The sequence below is a fragment of the Platichthys flesus genome, chromosome 16 (genome assembly GCF_949316205.1).
Source record: "Platichthys flesus chromosome 16, fPlaFle2.1, whole genome shotgun sequence".
NCBI lineage: Eukaryota > Metazoa > Chordata > Actinopteri > Pleuronectiformes > Pleuronectidae > Platichthys > Platichthys flesus.
Genome location: NC_084960.1, coordinates 9,285,277 through 9,304,230, shown reverse-complemented (window position 1 = coordinate 9,304,230; position 18,954 = coordinate 9,285,277). Strand labels below are relative to the sequence as shown.

General features: G+C 42.6%; 3 protein-coding genes across 6 annotated transcripts; all 3 read right to left on the bottom strand.

The window, feature by feature from the left end:
• Positions 1 to 2,837: 2,837 nt before the first annotated feature.
• Positions 2,838 to 6,382, bottom strand: LOC133971574 (galectin-3-binding protein A-like). Of its 2 annotated transcripts, none has more exons than XM_062408990.1 (6): positions 6,250 to 6,382; positions 5,156 to 5,262; positions 4,777 to 4,980; positions 4,496 to 4,630; positions 4,094 to 4,385; positions 2,838 to 4,002 (listed from the first exon to the last, which is right to left on the bottom strand). In XM_062408990.1, the coding sequence occupies exons 2-6, from the start codon at positions 5,238 to 5,240 to the stop codon at positions 3,003 to 3,005; spliced, it is 1,716 nt and encodes a 571-aa protein (XP_062264974.1). In that variant the 5' UTR covers positions 5,241 to 5,262; positions 6,250 to 6,382; the 3' UTR covers positions 2,838 to 3,002. The 2 variants fall into 2 exon arrangements, with proteins under 2 accessions (XP_062264974.1, XP_062264973.1); XM_062408989.1 differs by having other exon boundaries at positions 4,777 to 4,986; positions 6,250 to 6,381.
• Positions 6,383 to 6,530: 148 nt separating this feature from the next.
• cant1a (calcium activated nucleotidase 1a) lies at positions 6,531 to 14,446 on the bottom strand. Of its 3 annotated transcripts, XM_062408986.1 has the most exons (5): positions 12,277 to 12,669; positions 9,976 to 10,114; positions 8,176 to 8,808; positions 7,562 to 7,765; positions 6,531 to 7,471 (listed from the first exon to the last, which is right to left on the bottom strand). In XM_062408986.1, the coding sequence occupies exons 3-5, from the start codon at positions 8,783 to 8,785 to the stop codon at positions 7,101 to 7,103; spliced, it is 1,185 nt and encodes a 394-aa protein (XP_062264970.1). In that variant the 5' UTR covers positions 8,786 to 8,808; positions 9,976 to 10,114; positions 12,277 to 12,669; the 3' UTR covers positions 6,531 to 7,100. The 3 variants fall into 3 exon arrangements, with proteins under 3 accessions (XP_062264970.1, XP_062264969.1, XP_062264968.1); XM_062408985.1 differs by lacking the exons at positions 9,976 to 10,114; positions 12,277 to 12,669 and adding an exon at positions 14,326 to 14,446; XM_062408984.1 differs by lacking the exon at positions 9,976 to 10,114 and having other exon boundaries at positions 12,277 to 12,671.
• Positions 14,447 to 15,224: 778 nt separating this feature from the next.
• Positions 15,225 to 18,351, bottom strand: syngr2a (synaptogyrin 2a). Its single transcript, XM_062408987.1, has 4 exons — positions 18,151 to 18,351; positions 16,999 to 17,236; positions 16,728 to 16,864; positions 15,225 to 16,587 (listed from the first exon to the last, which is right to left on the bottom strand). Exons 1-4 carry the CDS (start codon positions 18,247 to 18,249, stop codon positions 16,390 to 16,392), a joined length of 672 nt encoding a protein of 223 aa, XP_062264971.1. The 5' UTR covers positions 18,250 to 18,351; the 3' UTR covers positions 15,225 to 16,389.
• Positions 18,352 to 18,954: the final 603 nt, after the last annotated feature.

Below are 18,954 nucleotides of genomic sequence, written 5' to 3'. Positions count from 1 at the left end.
GGTGACAAGTCTCCACAGTCTGGTGTCACTGCTGTTGGGTTTCCCTTAAAATGTAACACATACTTTCCAAGATACCGGGATGCTCCATGACAAGGACGTCTGAGGAAGCAGCTGAAATGACTAACAATTTAAACAGCGAAGTGGTGGTGTGCACATCTTTAACCTTTTCAACCCCGCAGACTCTTGAGCAACTCTACTGTACCGTCACCAAAGACTGATCACGATAACGATCATGACAATGATGATGAGGACGAATGTCAAAGGTCATTGCCACAGTGACCTAACAAAACACATTTTTGGTCTTGTGAACTCAACATCTCAGAAACAGCCTGAAATGCACAAATATTGGTATATTTGGTACAAATATTCACTTGGGCTCAAAGACGAACATATTTGATTTTTGTGGTCAAAGGTCAAGGTCACGGTGACCTCATATGTGTCTGAGGATATGTGGGTATGAGACTAAAGGGGGTACCGGTTGGCAGCGGTATTAACCCGCAGGACGATAAAACTATTTAGATTGTCAAATAAAGACAATGCATAGATGTTAGATAGATAGATTACTATACAAGGAGGCAAACATTTGTGAGTTTTCGTTTCACTGTGTGATGTGGCAACTAATCAAAGTGAAGAATCCATTTCTCAAGAATGAACTACTTCTCCATACTTCACCATACACAACCCCTGCATGCCCCTTTAACACAAAGGCAGTTCCCTTTTACTGCGAAAGAAGTAAAAGCTAAAAGGTTCAGTATGTACAATTTAGTGACATCTAGTGGTAGAGTTGCATTTTTGCATCTGAACGCCCTCTAACCTCACCCTCCCTCTCCAAACATGATGGAGAATCTGTGGTAGCATTCAGTTGTCATAAAAATTCAAAAGGTTTTTAGTGTGGCCAGTTTGGGCTACTGTTAAAAAACATGGTGGCCTCCGTAGAGAGGACCCGCTACAGCATTTAAATATAAAGCGCCCATTCAGGGGTAAAAAAATAAAATAATAATTCATTCAATTCAGATAATCACACATGAGTAAAAACTTTACTAGGATTATCTTATCTTCAATTTCTGCAGATAGCTCCATTTACCTACATCTTAGACACTGGAACTTTACTTCTGTTTCTATTTGCTTTTCTTGTTACAACACAGTTTCTTCTAACATAAGGGGAAACTGGAGTATTTCAACAGATAAATCAGAGTTCAATGGGTTAAATGGGTTTGCCTAAATTGTAGGTCGTAAAACCACACAGTCAAATTTCTAAATTCTGTTGTGACTTTGTGGTTGATTGTTCTAAAGGTCAAATGACACAACAAGGATGACACAGCCAGTCACATACGAAACCAGTCTATCCTGTGAGGAAATATTTAAACTTTCCCTTCTCATGAACACATGAGTTTACATTGAGCTCACCGTCTGACATGCAATTACGTGTGAATGAAAAGACGCCACTATCTCTCTGTTTACAATCTAATCACAGCCCAACCGTGAGTGTATCTCAGAGGAGTCATCTTTAAATTTACTCCTAGATCACGTCTTCTTTACAAATAATCAATCACCTCCTACCACGTAATGTTTTGGTAGGGTCACCGACCGATACGTTTCTCGGGAACTCGTGAGTCACCATGTGTTATATGTGTTGGTTCAGCCCACCTGCCCAGGCATGCAGGCCTGCACGTTGTCAGAGTGAGACCGTGTGACGCAGAAATGCAGGGGGATTTGAGAACAGTAGTCTGGTGTGGAGTGAAAACAGAAAAGCCCTGGGGAGATACGGCGATTCCCGAAAAGGAAACGGTCATCATATCCTTAATCAACTCCCCCGTAACCACAAACACTTTCCCATCCAGTCTCTTATCTGATGTTGAATCAAACCCACATGTTTGAAGGTAGTTTTTTTTCACATACTGCTGCAGGAAAGGGATGATAATTATGATAAAAATGTGACTTTTAACGATTACACCCAAAAAGTAGTAGTGCTATTGTCCAACAGTCCTTTTAAAATTAAAGCTGAAGCTGCAACAAATTTGTTATTGGTACCAGTCCTCTACCTATGCCAGAATTTTTTCCCATAGAGATCCATGAGTGATTTCTTGGGAAAATGCTGAGAGAAAAAACAAAAAACCTAGCCCTTTTGTTAAAGTAAAAATAAATCCTGTATCCGCACCCACATTTAATGAGTTTTCTCTGACCCATTCGGCACCCTTCCACCAAGTTCCATCATAATCTGTTCACGAGTATTTGTGTAAAGTTACTGAAAACATGGTTCAACAAATGGATTTGAATCACTGTTGAATCAAAATCTGTCTTTAAATCTCATTCATCTTATTATCATCATACCACATTGGTTGAAGCAGTTCAAAACACTGTACAATGATAATTTTATGTTATTGGGAGGATTCATACATTTATGGGATCAGCAAATATATAGTCCACAAAATACCCCTTGCAAAGTGGTGAAATTAAAAGTATTAATACCTTATTTAAGTATTGTTACCTATAGTCACGCTGATTAGCAGTTTTGTTGGCAGTCTTTTTTCAAAGCTACCTAACTTAAATTAAGCTAATATTAGCATGACATTTAGGATAGGTTATTTAATGCTTAACTTTTTTTATCTAATGTTTTTTCAATATAGGCCTGAGCATATGAACCCTTCGAACAATAAACCTCTGGCTCGCTACAATATATTTCATGATTAGCTGAGCCCCCCTTGAACTGACACGCTCAGTGTATGTCCGCTGCACAAAAGCTAAACATTTGTCTGGGCCCAAATGGTCATCTTATCCATCTCATCTGGTTACACTGGGTCTTAGAAAAGGAAAGTACCAACACAGAGCCGCAGACATTCAATGTATTATTTATTTCAAAATAAAAAAAAAAGAAGCAGGCAAGGTTATGATTGATGAATTAATACATTTGTAGATTAAGATTAAGATTAAGATTAAGATGCATTTATTTGTCCCAAATACACGGTAAGTAGCTGATTGCAATCTGTAGAATAACAACCTGATCAGGTGGCGACATATTCCGGTCTCACTACATAGAGGTAGGTGAGCTTGTTATCGGGACACGGGTAGGCAAGCGTACTGTTTCCACCGAGATAGGCCAGGTTGAGCTTGAAGTCCTGCACCTGACAGATGTACTTGCCCTCGCACATCAGCAGCAGCTGGTTTCGAAAGAGGATTTTGCTGCGGTCGTAGTTGTTCTGTGGATACAGCCTCATCATGGGGAGCGACTTGCAGTTGAGCCCTCGGTTTGAGCATTCATGTCGATTGGTGAAGATAATCGCCTCCCATTGAATCCTGTTGTCCTTAAAGATCAGGCTGTTGTGCAGAGGTGTGTTCAACCACCTGCTTTTGGACTGACCAGGGGCAGAGCCAAGAGACACACTCCATGGACTGGCAGTGTAGAGCCTAGGCTTGAAGTCATCATCGTCTCCGTTGAACTGTGGGTTGGACAGAAGCTTGCTGAAGAGGAGAATGTTAAACTGAAAAGCTTTCAACATGTTGTCACGATACAGTCTCTCATGAGTGCCGTAAAGAGAAGAGTTGGCCTCAAGCTCATAGAGTTTCTCCGCAGGGATCATGGGGAAACGAACGCGATTCAAGAGGTAAGCCTGGGTCTCCAAACTGATGGAGTTGTTATTCTCTTTGATCCAGCACTCTACTGTCTGGAGCAGAAAATACTCATCTGGAACCACCAGGTCTGAGCGGGCTAGGATTGATCCAATGAGCTCCACGGGCAGGTCGGCCCAGGCTGGAGATCTCGTCAGGTTTTCATAGTTCCAGGCCAGGTACTGGACACAGTTCTCCTGAAGCACCAGGTCATCGGTCTCCTGGGCATATTTGTATATGGACACCTGAGTGTGAAACAGAGGGTCCTCTGGAAGGACTTTCGAGAACAGTCGGGCCATGGCCTCCATCAGCTCCTTCACCCCAAATCTAGAGGCCATCCAGTGGAAGCACTGCACAGAGGGCAAGGTCACTTCTATCTTGCGGGTGTAAATGTACCTATTGAGAGGAAAAGAATAGAATAATTATTAAATTTTTTGAAGGACGTCTGAATGTTGAGGCAAAACAAATCCTCTTAGTTTCATTATACCTAATGAAGGAGGAGAAATAGGGATCGCAGGGTTGGATGACGTCTACAGTGATGTTAGAAATGTCCTCTGAAGCGTTAAAGAGAGGGAATTGCGAGAGGATTATTTTGTGTGCATGGATTGTTGTTTCCACCGTTTCCAGAGTACCGTCCTCCCGTCTGTTTCCAGTGGGACTTTTGACCAGGATCAGGAAGTCACAGCCGTTTTGGCTGTCAAACAATTTTCCAAGGTCACCAGAGAGACTGAAACTGTGGTCCAGCAGGTGTCTAGAATCACCGGTGGTGGAATTAGAGCCTGGAATCACAAATGGGATGAAGATTTAATTTAAAGAGGAGCATAGAAGAACTGAGATCAGACAGTGTCTACTTTTGCTGAATCAGTGCTGTTGAAGTTTCACTACCTACTTTCTGTCTCACAAATTATTCCAACATCCTCTTTGTGGGTGCAGTCAGTTACTCCCCAGCCTTTGAATCCACAAGTAAACAGATGATTCTCTGTTCCTTTACAGTTAATATCATCCAGCCAGATGGGTCCAGACACTGTGCCATGTGAAATCAAAGAGAAATCCATTTCTTACTCGTTATGGCAACAAACAGCACATACAGAGGGCCTCAAACCACAATTCCTCATTCATAACAACAATTTCACTGCCCTCTGCTGGGGGATGAATAGAAGTAGAGGGCACCTTGTCCATAGTCCTTGCCGATGACAACAGACTTTGCCCCGGAGAATCGGAGCTGACGACACACCACCTGGGCCTCAGCCATGTCCCAGCCGTCGTCACACACTGTTCCCCATTTTCCTTCATGGTAGACCTCCACGCGTCCCTCCGAAACGCTCTGAGAGCCAAACAGTCTCAGGTCACCTTCCTGCTGCTCCGGCCTCCTCACTGTGCCTGCAAACACAGGTCATATTCACCAAGGCCCCGAGGTCTCAAATGAGCAAGGTCAAAATGTGTAGCTTAATGTGGCCCTTGCAGAATATAATCAGTGTTAGCCTTTTTCCGTCATTAATTTCCATGTTATTTTTATACAAACGATAATGAAGTGTATGAGGTGACTCACGGAACATGTTGAATCGCATCGCATTTCCAGGGACATGAAGAAGTAGCAGAATCGCCAGAGTGCATAAGTTTCGAAGCGTCAGCATTTCTACTCACCACTGCAGAACTCTGATAGAAGACAGAAAGGTCATCATGAGAGTTATGCTCTCGTTTTCTGACCTTAAGATTTAAAAATTATTATTCTGTTTAATGGTAATGTGGTGCAGGGAGTATATAATTAGTTTTGGAGATTCTTTGCACATGGTTTAATGAATTTGCTTTAAAAGAAGCCACAGTTGTATTCATCAAATTCAATGTCAAGTATGGTTGAAAATGGCTATACTGAAGTAAGGCTGTCACAATACAATATTCCCCTTCACAATTATCATGGCAAATGAATTATGAATATATTTATATATATATCAAATATAATTCAGATGACCAGCAGCCACACACTGTAACTTGACAACATGTTGGTAACATTTCTTTCTTCTCTTTAATTGCTTAGTCTAGTTGTTCTTTTCGCACAATACTAAAATGCACATACACACATGTAACAAATAAATAACAGGACACATATGATTTATTAGGAGTTATCGGTTCCTGGCGGAGTCGACTGGCTCGGCCATCAACCGCAGGTCGAGCTGCAGCAGACAGGCTTCAACAGTCTTCATTACCAATTGGACTGCACCACCTCCCTCATAATCACTGGGAGTGACTTTGTTTGGTTTTGTAGATTTTTGGCTGTTCTTCTTTTGACTCGATTTTGATATCGATGTTTAATTATTGCTCATCAGTTAATATTAGATAGCATTAGACCAGCTTGTTTTGTGGTTGCTGTAGTTTGTTTAAATGTTGGTATTTCTTAATCTACCTCCCACTGTTGTGTTTGAATGGCCCGATCAGCCATTATATATATCTCCCCTTTGTCTCAGTTGAGGTCAGTTTGTATAGCAAATTAAATAAGATAATAATGAGAATGCTACTCATCAAATTCAACTATTTAAATGCATTATTTACATACAGATTTTTTTTAAATATCACGTTTCTCGTCATTGTGACACCCTGGAATGATGCTTAGAAGAAAACCCCTTGGATATTAAGAAGCCACATTACCTTCTTCTTCTTCTTCTCTGTTCTCCTCAGCTGTCTTGTTTAAAGTGTGTGTTACAATCACCCCTTTATGTCCTTCTAAAAACAAGGGAGGGTTAAAGCTTCACTTCTCCAATTCTGCTGCTTTCCCTAAGTTTCGTCCCCCCCCCCCCCCCCCCCAAAAAAAAAACAGGCTGTTGCAAAACAGTTTTTTGCCCAAACAAAACCGAACACTGGTCTTTGTTTAACCAGTCTCGTAGTAAAGAGGATCCAAATAATGATATATATAACAAGAACTCAGAAGAGAGGAATCAAGAATTTACTTAGTCAGCACACCCGCCAGACATAAAACACATGACATACAAAATCATTCTAATTTCCTCAAATCCTTCAAATGATTTTTTTTACGAAGAATAAAAACAGGCTTTCAGGGATTTCCCCTGACAATATTTATGCCTTTTGTGTACAGAGTGATGCAGTTTGACCTGGAGCAAAGGGGGAAACGACCTTTGACCTTTTCAGAGTGTAAAATATGTGCATAAAAATGGATACTAATCACAGTCTGATGAATCAATCGTTAGTACATTCATTTTAAGAAAGGCTACAGTAATGTTGAGGAAGGAGATGATGCACCACGAGAAACGCTGGTATCGTTCGTTCTGACGGACACTTGCTCTGAAGCCGAGGCGGGACCACGCTTCAGTCTCAGCCCCAGGTTCTCCAGCTCGCACTGAGGAGGATCCTCCAAGGGCCTGACTTGTGCCTTCTGCAAACTTAATGAGGAAGCAGCAAGTGCATTAACTTCGACAGTGACTGGCTTGTAAACAAAATAGAACTACAGTGCAGTGGCCTCAAGACCGAGTCTCAGAGTTCATTTAGATGAACTCCAGGCCTTCATACTTCACGTCGCCAATCTTGGTTTCAGGTAAAAGGATGTGTCCGTCAACCGTGAAGGCCATGATGTACGTGGCCACCTTCTCAGCGACCTCCTCCGACTTGAGCGCCAGAATAATTTTGTCGCCTGTGTTGGGGACGAACTTGAAGGAGGAGAAACCGTGAGTGGGGTTGAGAGGACCCACCCGGGCCATGACTATGTCTTTGAAATCTGGCGAGCAGCTGAGGACAAGGTTCGTGGCGCGACGCTCGTCTGCTGCCTCTTCGTAGCGGTCCGTGCTGGCGCGGCGTGGGAGGAAAAACCAGCGCTGAAGGGTGTCGCTCCACGCCGCTGACTCGTGGATGAGATAGCCTGCAGAAATGGAGAGGGATGCAGTGAAGGGTAAAGCATGGAAAAGAGAAATGGAAGCAAATGTAGGCAAAGCCAGATTTACATCCTCACCTGGAGGCTCTATCCCTGCAGCGGACTTCAGAGATTTGTACCTTGGGACCCAGTTCTGGTGTTGCACATCCCCCCTGAAGCCAATTACTTTGACCCATTCTGGGTTGTTGTTGACGAACTCGCCCTCAGTGGTGGTCCACTCCTTCCCCAGGCCACCGACATACAGGTGCTCGTCTTTCACTGCCAGCCACTCAGCTTTGAACCCTATCAGGAGAACGTAACAGCACGATACACTGATGTAAAAATACTATACTATTATTATGCACCAGTTATGTGAAACAAGCTCCCAGAGAACATCAGGCGACAGTGGTACAACTCTCAGGCCTTTTAAATCAATGCTGATGACATTCCCTTAAAAATAAATACAATTTGTTTTTAAAATGTACTATTACATTTTCTATGCCAAACCTTTAAATTTTATTCTTACATTTTATTTTTTCCATTGTGTTATGTGGCTTTTAGAATTTGTCAAACGTAATTTGATGTTTGATGTGGAGTACCTCCATCTAAACGGGACATCTCTCATACAAGTCATCTACATCTGAAAAGAGTCATGAATCTCTAACCTGACACTTTAGTTAACTAAGAAGTCATTGGTTAGCATACATGCTGACCTTTGGCTACGCTGCCATCGCCGTCAGGTAAGATGACCCAGGGCACAGCCTGGTCGCCGTCGATGTGGTAGACCACGCCCGTTCTGTCGTCGACGCTGTACAGTTTCCCGTTGAACACCACCAGCTCAGACAGCTCCATACCCCTGCCCTTCTCCGACAAGTGGCTTTCCAGCACCACCCTGTCCGCGTCCCAGTCGATCGCCACCTTGTCGCCACTATCAGACACCAGCAGGTACCCCCGCCGCAAGTAGCTGAACCACGTCAGCTTCTTATCACTTCGAGAGTTTGTGTCCAGGTCAGCGATGACCCCGATGCGGTAGCGGGTGCCCTGCGGCGTGCTCTCAGGCAGACTGAGAGGGTAGGTGTCATTATAACGGCCATCGGACTGCTGGTTGTCACCGTGCCACCGGGAGCCAAACACTGAGCTCAAGTTCGTGAAGAGCAGTAGGAATAACGAGAGGGCTAAAACTGCGGCCACGATGGGCTTCCACTTGAGGCGGAAATGAGGGTTGGCCATAGAATTCAGAACGGGGAGGCCTCCTACGGAGATCCGCAAGGAGTTCATCGGCTCATTCTGCTTCAGTCGAGTGTAGCCTGAGGGAGCAGACATGGAAGACAGAGGCCTGGAGTGAACTAAAGAAAAGAGGAGAAAGAGAGATGATGAGTTATTTCCACTGGCAGATAACTGAAGAGAAGAGGAGCTACGGCTTCCTCTGTGGTGTTCACTCATTCAAAGTTTGGCTAATCCTTCTTTCAGACATGCACTGAACTGGAGTCAGTTGCTTTGGGCATTCTTTGGCAACCTCCAGAGAAAGCCCAAGTGAGGAATATGTCAGGAAGATTCACCATGAGCGAGTGGATGAGTCTATGACATTTCTAACATGTGAAAGACGCAAAACAAAATGATGATTCAAACTTCTCCAGATAAAAAGGAGGAGCAGAACACGTAAGAGATGCCAAAGATAAGGTCAACTTGGAAAGACGACGAGGCTTGGGAGCTTTTGATGGTAAGGGCCGACGCCGGGGCAGTAAACAAACACAATCTATCTCCACAGCAGATTTTATACTTAATTTCCTGCCTCTTTAACGCTCCTCTAAGGCATCCACCCCTCATCTGAACGCTACACAGGCTCTCCTGCTGCAATCTTCATATGTGAAGGACAAAGTCCGGGAAAGACCTAACCCATTATACTAAACGTCCCACAATAAATCTACAAGTAAGAAGAGTTCAGCAAATCCTTTTCCATTTGTGTAAAAAGGCTATTGTCACATATTGTTCCTTTCAAAGCCTCTTCTAGAAGGAGACTGCATTATGTAACTGCTGTTGAAGCTGCTCTCGTCTCAAATAACCACTGCAGGATGATCAATGTTTACGGTTGTTTAAATATTTAAACATTATCTAAGATTTAAGCAACCGAAGAATACAGTGGACACCAGGTAAAGAAACGCCTTCATGTACCGAACTGAGTCGGGTTGGGTTTGACTCCTTATGGATACAATTTTTCACTTCTAAAAGCAAGAAAGTATAATGTCTTCTTTTTTAAAGTTACAGTCTCTTTTTTTATCAGGAATAAGCCACAGTCAATTTAGGTGAAGACCGATGAGCTATGTCACTTGGCAGGAAATAGTTGTTCCACCCGCTTTCACCTTGTGAGTGTCACTCAACAGAAGGGTTTGGTCTGAATATGTCTTAATCCTGCTGCTCCACATGAGAACTGAGGAAAAACAGTCTTTGAAAAATAAGCTTCCTTTAAACCACCACATCTGTCACATCTAGATAATAAACCCAATCTTACTCACCTATTCTCCATCCGTGTTCACCTGAATGAAGTCTGTTCTCCTGACAGCAGGCAGATCATTCATTTAACGCTGTACTCTACACGTCACTTAATAGATCCTGGTAGGCGCTCACACAAGGGAGTGCATGCAAGGTTCAACACTATATGTGGAGAAGAAAGAAGTGGCCCGGCGTCAGGTTGGGTGAATATCATGTGACCTCTGGAGAGGATTGTCAACGTGGAGGATGGGAGGAGCAATCTCAACAATGGATGGTGAACAGGTGGAGCAGGAAATACATGGAAATAAAAATACAGATGGCTGATGTGAACAGAGCATATCTCAAAAATCACAGAGCTGAATATGTGATCAAACTAAAATGTGGATATTCAGCTCATGATTAAAGTCCTAAATTAAAGGTTCAGTGTGTAAGATTCAGAGGAAATGCATCTTTTGGCAGAAATTGAAGATTTAATAATCTTAAGGATGTTTTCACTAGTGTGTTTCATCTAAAATGTACGAATAGTTTTTTTCTTTACCCTAGAATGGGCCCTTTTTATTTAAACTGAATATTTGAGTTCGGCCGGTGGTTATATTTTGTTGATGTTTTAAATAATAATAATGATAACTTCTACAGATGCACCATAGAGAGCATCCTGACTGGCTGCATCACCGCCTGGTATGGCAGCTGCACCGCCCTGAACCGTAAGGCTTTACAGAGGGTGGTGAAGTCTGCCCAGCACATCACCAGGACAGTGCTACCATCCATAGAGAACCTCTACACCCAGCGGTGCAGGAAGAAGAGCAGCCGGATTATTAAAGACCCCTTCACCCCAGCCATAAACATTTTTGCCTGCTGCCATCTGGCCGACGGTACCGCAGCATCCGGGCCCGCACCACCAGGCTCAGAGACAGTTTCATCCCCCAGGCCATAAGACTTTTAAACTCCTCTCTGTGACATATCTGCATATTTGCACTTTTGCTGTTTTATTTTCTCCTCAGTTGTTTATATATATTTAGATATATATACATTATTTTCTTTTTTAAATTTTTGATATTCCATTTTATTCTATTTTACACTATTTCTATCTTATTTTATTGTATAGGTTGTAATTACTTGAGCATTGTTAGAAGAGAGCCTGAGACTAAAGCATTTCACTGCCAGCGACTGCTTAATGTTATTGTTGTGCATTTGACAATAAAAATCTTGAATCTTGATAATAAAAAAAATGTATCATCAAATGGACCGGTGATGGAAACGTAAGTTGGTTGGAAGAACCTTTTGGGGTCTGATGCTGATATTAAGGAGTAACACAATTCTGATGCCAACACATACAAATTTGCAGTGATTCCTACTATATCTTTATCAAACCCTTATGACAAAGACATATAATTGAGGCTTGATATTTTACAGTTTTAACATAAACTTTATTACAAGTAGCCATGAGTAAAAAATCAAATACAAGCAAACATATTGAATGTGGAAATGAGAAAATAAACTAAACAAACTTCTTTTTGCCTCACATCAACACTGATTCGGTCTGTGAGAGGATCGTAACAGCCCATAAATCAATCAGGCATTATCTAATACAGACCTTTATACCCTGAGCTTCAATGACTAGTTAATAGCAGGAGAAGTTTCTAGCTTTATAAAAAGGTTCACATCAGATTTTCTACTTTTCCCTATCTTATATGAAAGAAAGTCAACTAGATTATGCATCTTAATATCCAAGGATGTTTTCATTTATATTTCCTATGGGGTCTAATGTCTAATGTTAAACAGATCAAATGACTAATGGAAATTAATCAACAATCAGCTTTTTACATAGCTGAAGAAAACGATGTTCAGAAGTAGATTGCTTCATTCTAGTACAAAAGAGGTGGAGAGAGGAATATTTAATCATATGATGTTTCTACATAAAGTTTAACAAGTAATGAGACATTTAAGTTAAATCATCACTGTGCTTCGGGTCACAGTCGGGCTCTGTGGTCTTTAACTCTGTGTCATTCGCTCGCAGCTAAATTCCATTAAACTTGGCCTCTGGAGCGTCAAACACACACACACACACACTGGGGCCTGAACACGGCTGCGTTTCTCTATAAGCAGAGCAGCGAGTGAAAGGGTCTTTCATGAGCAAGGGACCCGTGCCAAACAAAACAGCCCATTATGACAGCAACATCAGGGCCCACACACTCCTGGCAAGAAAACCATCCTTCTCTGAAAACCACCACCAAGTTGCTTTTTAGTTATTAAGCTTAAAACACTTCTTAGAGTCCTACGGTAACACAGTTTGTTTTGAACTTTAATTTACTAAACCGGCTTACCTCTTCTTCTCCTCCGATCAGAACGCGGAGCCGTCATCATCAGATTTACCTCCACGACCAAATCCTGGGCTCTAATGTCTCGTCCTGCTCATTGTTCGTGGTGGAAACATGAAAAGGGCTTGTACTAGAGCAGGTGAACTTTAACTAGACTTGGAGGATTATGATTCAGTCCAAAGGGGCAAATCTGCCAGGAGGCCAACCAGGTTAGCGAATTTAACATTCGTCTAAGCCACTTCTCGGAGTGGCCAGGCACCAGAGGTCAAGAGAACATTTGCACCATAACTCAACATGCTTAAAAAGGTGGAAAAGCTTCAAATCCTGCAGGGTGAATAGAGAGGAAAAGTGAACCTGTGACGCAATGAGCCTCAGAGTGCTCTGACTGGACCAAGGCCAGAGATCGGCCTGATAGCGGCGGCAGAGCATTGAACGCTCGGGCCACAGGAACCATCTCTCACTCTGACTCTTAGTAACATTAACTGATTGAACTCCGTTTGGCCTTGGGTTCAGAACAACACGTTGGGAGGATGAGTGATGATGCAGAAATCATCCAACGAGACACTTGAGATATTCTCAGTCGAGCCCAGCCGCATTATTGGTTAGACAACTTGAGACATATTTGTGTTAAAAACATCATTTCTTTACTCAAGTTCTGTTTTATTTGGTTTTGATTTATTTTTATTTATAGATGTTGATAAAATGGTTATTAATGAAGTTAAAAAAAAATGAAAATCATGCCTCGACCTCTCACTTTCTCAAAATATCAAGCCTTCATTTCATACAGGTTTGACAACAACATTATAGGAATCATTACCGAATATGCCCAACCCATTGACAAACATGAAGGCAGAAGAAGATAAGGAGCAGCTCTCTGTGGAGTCTGGTGAAACAGCTTCTACTACAACCTCATAAATAATTCTGCATAGGAATAAATATCAATAAGTTCTGTTTCATTAGATCATTGAGGCCAGAGCAGTCAGTTATTAAATCACTAGATATTTATAACAGTATTGTAATCTTAAACGATATACTCTGATAATACACTAATCAATAACCCTAATGTAAACTGACTTATAGTAACGAGTCGTTCTTAACAGGGAGAATTTACAGGGGTGAAAATGTCGAGAGTTCCTGCTTTGATCTCCCTGAAGGAGGACATCTGGGTGGTGGGCCCCGAGGGACGAAGATCAAAGAGACACTAGAGAGAGTGTGTATGTGTGTGTCCTGTCTACTTATTTGTGTTGCCTCTTTAGGACTTTCTCCAGTATAAACACTGACCTTGTTTGGCCCAGTAGACCTCATGGGGACCACAGCACTGTCTTTATGAGGCCCAACTTTACTTCTTAGCTCCTTTTATAAGTTTAGGGATAAAGTGTGAATTGGTCATGGTTAAGGTTAAAGATATGACCTTTAGGTTAGGCTGTCCACAATGAATGGAAGTCAATTGAAAGACCTAATGAGAAAAGCCGGTGTGTGCGTGTGTGTGTGTGTGACGCCCATAAATAGTTCATATTTAGCTGTAAGGCAACATTTGCACATCAAGGACTCCAAACAGATGTGTGTTACACCGACAACCTGAGTGTTCATGTGTTTTTGTCCAGAGATATTTAAGTATCTGTCATTTATCTGCAGACCCCCAGGGGACCCAAGAAGGGTGTTAGCTGCGACCCTGCCCTGCAAGCATCATAGAGGTACACACACACACACACACACACACAGAGCATAATAGAGGCATAGAGGCACACACACACGCACGCGCACGCACACACAAACACCCACACACACACAGACACACACACACACACACACAGTTTGAGTGTGTGTTTAATGCGTGTATAAGCTGATGTCCCTGTCCTGCCAGCAGCCCAGAGGTTAACACACACTCACTCACGCTCGCACACGCACACACACACACTCAAGTGGGATGTTTGAGTAGGTGTGTGTGTTAGCTGGTGTCCCTGCCCTGCCAGCAGCACAGAGGTTAACACACACGCACGAACACACGCACACGCATGCCATCACAGATCTCAGGGAGCAGGATCACTCACTCACCGCAGATGTTCGATGCTGATCCTCGGCTCGCATGTCCGTCTTCCTCCGCCTCGGCTCCTTATTCCTCCGCTTGGTCGTTTAGCAGAGACGCGATCATTACTTCCTGTATACTGATGACGACGTAATCGTGCACGGCCTGCGCGCGCCCTGGATACTGGAGGCTCTGTGGAGCGCTGCCTTCGCGTGCACTCGGGAATATGACGACTGCAACCCGTAGACTTTAGAATGGAGCTGTGGATCATGGCAATTCACTAGAAGTGTAGCCAAACGCGTCTCGGGCTACTTGAAATAAATAGATTACTTTGATAATAAGCATACAAGTGTGGAATAGTGAAAAAAACAGTGACTCATTAAAGGTAGAGAGGACCCCGGGTCTTATATCTGCAGAAAAATACCTAAAACTGCTGTAAAACAAATAGATGCAAAGTGGCCTCACAGAAACTACCTCAAGTGTAATGTTGAAATGCTGCACAACTTCGGGCCTTTTCCGCTAAACTGTCAGTGGGGAAATTGTGTGTCCAGGCATCGATAACTTCAATATTATACCTTTGATCGAAAGGAAAATAAATATGGGTCGTTCTTATTGTGAATGTTATTCCTATTCTATTCGTTTAACTCATGTTTAGCTGTACTCTCAAGCTGGATAGTTGGCTATTTCAATGAGTTTGAGTTGGTTAATCTAGATATGTGAGAATATATGAATCATGCATCTTTCTTTTGTTACACCTCTGTATAGGATCCATACAATACACTTGCTGTGTTCCTTTGCAGCATAAAGGGCCGTCTCCACTCTCCACAAGGTCCTCTACACAATCACCACTCAAATATTTACCAAAGGAGATCACATCCCTGCACAGGGTCCGGCTCCTTCTCTACAGAAGGATATAAATCACCAGAGCTGCAAAACCAGATCAGTTTTTATTTGACACACCTTGTGTTATACAAAACACTGTATAAGGCACTTCAGTGGGGAACAATTGTAAAGCCTCTGAACCTGACAGTAAAACTGCAGCATGTGTAAAAAGGTATGATTACAAACAAGGACAAGCAAGAGAGGGGGAAAGAAACGTTGAAAACAATGGTTTGATTGTCATGCACCTTGACTGAAAGGGTTTAGGTTGGATAATAAATACATCAATTTCCACAGCATTAAAGAATTCCTGAAATCAAACAATGTGAATTACATCAGTTAAAGAATACAAAGTGAAAGTGAAATAAATCAGGCACCCAGGCTTCTACAGAGGTAGCGGACATCATTGGTTTGGCTACCTCAAAAAATAGAAAATAAACTTAAATAATAAACTAAAATGTTGGATTTAAACCGTCACAACAAATATTTAATGAGATATGGGAAATTAACTGCTCCCAGCCTCAGTGCATAAAAGCCATTTTTCAGTGGTTGGTGATTTAAAAAAAAGAAACAACAACATGGCGTTACAGTAGTTACAGAGGGAACATTGTCAATGCACCCATAGATTAAATAAAATGGGTTTGTTTTATGAGCAAAAGAGACACCTGGATCATTTTAAAGGGACTGATTTCTGCTGTAAATGAATTTGACATTCAAGAACAATTTGTACTAAACACAAACATGTTCATAAAAAATATTGTGAATGCATCTGAACAATGCAAAGTAGATATCCAGACAAAAAAAAAACCCTAACCTGTTTGTTGATTTTATGCTTTGACATCAGCAGCTCTCAAATTGCACAAAGTAAAAGGAGCATAGAAGAAGTACTTATGTTTTGGCACAAAGAAACAATGGCACGGTCATCTTCACTCTTAACAAGGCAATCTCCTTCTAAAAAAATTTGAGATCTTTAGAGTTCACTTGCTGTGTGTTGAACAACTGGGAAACCAACAACCGAAATGGACCAAAACTTACAACATCGGAACAAACTAAAAACGCATCATGGCACCCAAAAACATGCAAACACTTGTGCAGGAAGAACATTGGAGTGCAGAGAACCATCCAGGTTGTAAATTCAAACATTGGCACATGTCTTTACTTGAAAAAAATAAGAAAACTCCCCTGTTGGTTTCATGCATTTGAATCTCAGTTCTTCAGTAGGTTGGAGGTTTGTAGTCCCCTGGCGCCTCCTGATTTTGGGAGAAAGGTGACTGCTGGTAGCCCGTGGGACCACTCGGGTACGGGGCGGGTGGGTATGGAGTAGTTTGCTCACCAGCTGGGTCTCTGTAGTCCTGGTCAAAGTCACTCACGCCCTGACTATACCGTACATATGCAAAGTAGGACGAGAGAGCCTGTTGAGAGACGTGTGAAACAGTGAGAGAAGTTCTTTCCCAGCCCTCAGCTTAAAGCCAACTCAGCTGTGTGTTATCAAATCAAAAAACATTGTTAGTCAAATGATGGCCACGCCAGGAGGAGAGGATGAGATGCTTACCCAGGTGATGGCTGAGAAGAAGGAGAAGGCCACAACAGCCTGAGCGGCATCACGAGGGAGAGCAGTCTTATCAAGAGTGTGGGACCACAGGCTGGCCAGGACACAGAAGCAGATGAACCACAGCAATGTCCAAGCGGCTATAAAAAAAAAAAATACAGCTCAGACGTGACATAAGGTGACAACATTTACCTTGACTGCTGCACTTCCTGTTTTTTTTTTTTTAATACATTTCCTTTATTTTAGTTCAACTGCAGTGAAACCAGACTCTCACCTGAGAAGACTAAATCTCCTATGACAATGTATTTTCTCTCCTTGGCATTGCTGATCTGTGGGAAGTAGGCATCCAGTATGAGGAAGACAACACAAGCCAGGAAGGCCAGGACTCCGATCCCCACCCCGTAGCTGCAGGCACTGTCGCGGCCGTTGAACATGCATTGGGCTTCTTTCGATTCAGTTGGGTTAATGTAGCCCTCTGCTGTGATAGTCGCGAATACGACAATGGAAAACAACTGCAGAGAAGGGACACACGGGGTTAATGCCAGGAGAGGGAGGGAAGTAAAAAGCAGCCACAGGGCTGCCTGCTTCCTTTCCTATCATTTGATTCACATCACATGAAGCTTTCCCTGTAAACAATTTATTGAAACATCTCTTAAGCCCCTTCTCACAGTGGAGCTGAGCAATGACACTGGAGACTTTTAAACCCTGATCTATTCCAACACTGAATCCTCAGGGATTCCTGTTTTCACACAAGAGCGGAGAATAATCCATCGGTCAATCCATGTGTGTATGTGTATAAAAATTTATAAAGATGGTTATGTTATGGCAACAGCAGCAAAAAACTATAACCAAGTGATAGAATAAGCGTGTAAAAGTGAATGAATGAGGCCACATATAGAAAAGTGACTTCACCATCTTGGTGAAATGAATCGTCTGAAGAAGACCGTGCAGGGCAACAGGTGACGCTGCAGAACAAGTGTAATGGTTTCTGACGCGGAAACCCCCACAATAGAATGAGTCACGGGTTCCTGCACTTGAAAAAAACACTGGTCTCACTTTTAAACCAGAACTACTTTTGAGAAAAACTATTTAAAGCAAAACTCGTCCCCTCATCTGGCGGCGTTTAGTGCGGTGACACAGCACCAGGACGTGCTAGCTAACCTGAGCTAGCGTCCAACTATTGCGACAGCGAAAGAACAAAACTTATTGGCATTTTATTTAATGTGTATTTGAGGTTTTACGTTTCCCTCCGGTTCTTGCTCGGTGTGAGCGGCTCATTACACCGAGCGGCCGCGGCACGGACCGGTCCGTGTCGAGCCGGGCAGCGCACATTTGCTCGCACTGGGTCGGTGCGTTGACAGCTGGCTAACCCTGATGCTACCAGTGATGCTAGCTGTGATGCTAGCGTAGTGGCGGTCTCACTCACCCAGCTCAGGCAGCGCAGGATGGTCGCAGGCTTTCTGACAAAGTCCATAACATCGAAAGTACCGCCGGCCAAAGAGGCCCCGTAAGCGCTGCCCTGCATTTTCTAGTGATTATTGATTTGTCAGCGATCGAGGGTCGAGCTGCTGGACGAGCGGTAAACTTCCTGTCAAACTTCGGACAGTTTCGGTTTTAAGGAAAGTCACACTTCCTGAAAACTTCACTGAGCCCGCCCCCCTGCCGCGGTGCGTTCAGGAGCTTCCCGTCAACTGCGGAAAGCTTACAGTAACGTTTCAAGCTTCACGACCCCACAATCCCAAGAAGTAAAACAATCCCCCTCCTCACTTTAAATAAAGTGCTGAATCCTTCTTTTAATATTCATCCGTTATTTCCCCCCTCCAGATTATTTTAACTTTGGCAGTTCCTCACCGTGACCACCATCACGATTAAAACCTATTAATCATGATTCTGAACTAAAATGTGTTCAACTGATAAAGTTTCAGGAGCTCCTGGTAAAACGTAAAACTGCTAAAAGTAAAAAAAATTTGACCGAGTAAAAAACTCACTTCACTTTTATTCCTATGAAAAAACTTGAAAATTTAAATAATTCCTCTGTTTTAACAACTAAAAATAAAACATCTAATAGTAAACAGCAACCCCTGTGTTTATAAAAGTAACGGTTGACTCAGTGAAAATCAGCTTCACTTTTATTTCTACGTCCAAACGTAAAAATACGCATAACTACAACCACCACGTTTAAACTTTCCTTAATCCTACGTCATTCTGATTTTAAATGCACCTGCTTCTT

Excerpts from the sequence above, each read along its gene's own strand:
- LOC133971574 (XM_062408989.1), bottom strand. The coding sequence starts at position 5,240 with ATGCTGACGCTTCGAAACTTATGCACTCTGGCGATTCTGCTACTTCTT. Across the intron at positions 4,631-4,776 it reads CGGCAAGGACTATGGACAAG|TGTCTGGACCCATCTGGCTG; the intron begins GTGCCCTCTACT and ends CACATGGCACAG. Across the intron at positions 4,003-4,093 it reads TATTTCTCCTCCTTCATTAG|GTACATTTACACCCGCAAGA; the intron begins GTATAATGAAAC and ends TCCTCTCAATAG.
- syngr2a (XM_062408987.1), bottom strand. The coding sequence starts at position 18,249 with ATGCAGGGCAGCGCTTACGGGGCCTCTTTGGCCGGCGGTACTTTCGAT. Across the intron at positions 17,237-18,150 it reads TCCTGCGCTGCCTGAGCTGG|TTGTTTTCCATTGTCGTATT; the intron begins GTGAGTGAGACC and ends CCTTCTCTGCAG. Across the intron at positions 16,865-16,998 it reads AGGAGATTTAGTCTTCTCAG|CCGCTTGGACATTGCTGTGG; the intron begins GTGAGAGTCTGG and ends TTTTTTTTATAG.
- cant1a (XM_062408984.1), bottom strand. The coding sequence starts at position 12,316 with ATGATGACGGCTCCGCGTTCTGATCGGAGGAGAAGAAGAG. Across the intron at positions 8,809-12,276 it reads TGATCGGAGGAGAAGAAGAG|TTCACTCCAGGCCTCTGTCT; the intron begins GTAAGCCGGTTT and ends TCTTTTCTTTAG. Across the intron at positions 7,766-8,175 it reads CGATGGCAGCGTAGCCAAAG|GGTTCAAAGCTGAGTGGCTG; the intron begins GTCAGCATGTAT and ends TTCTCCTGATAG.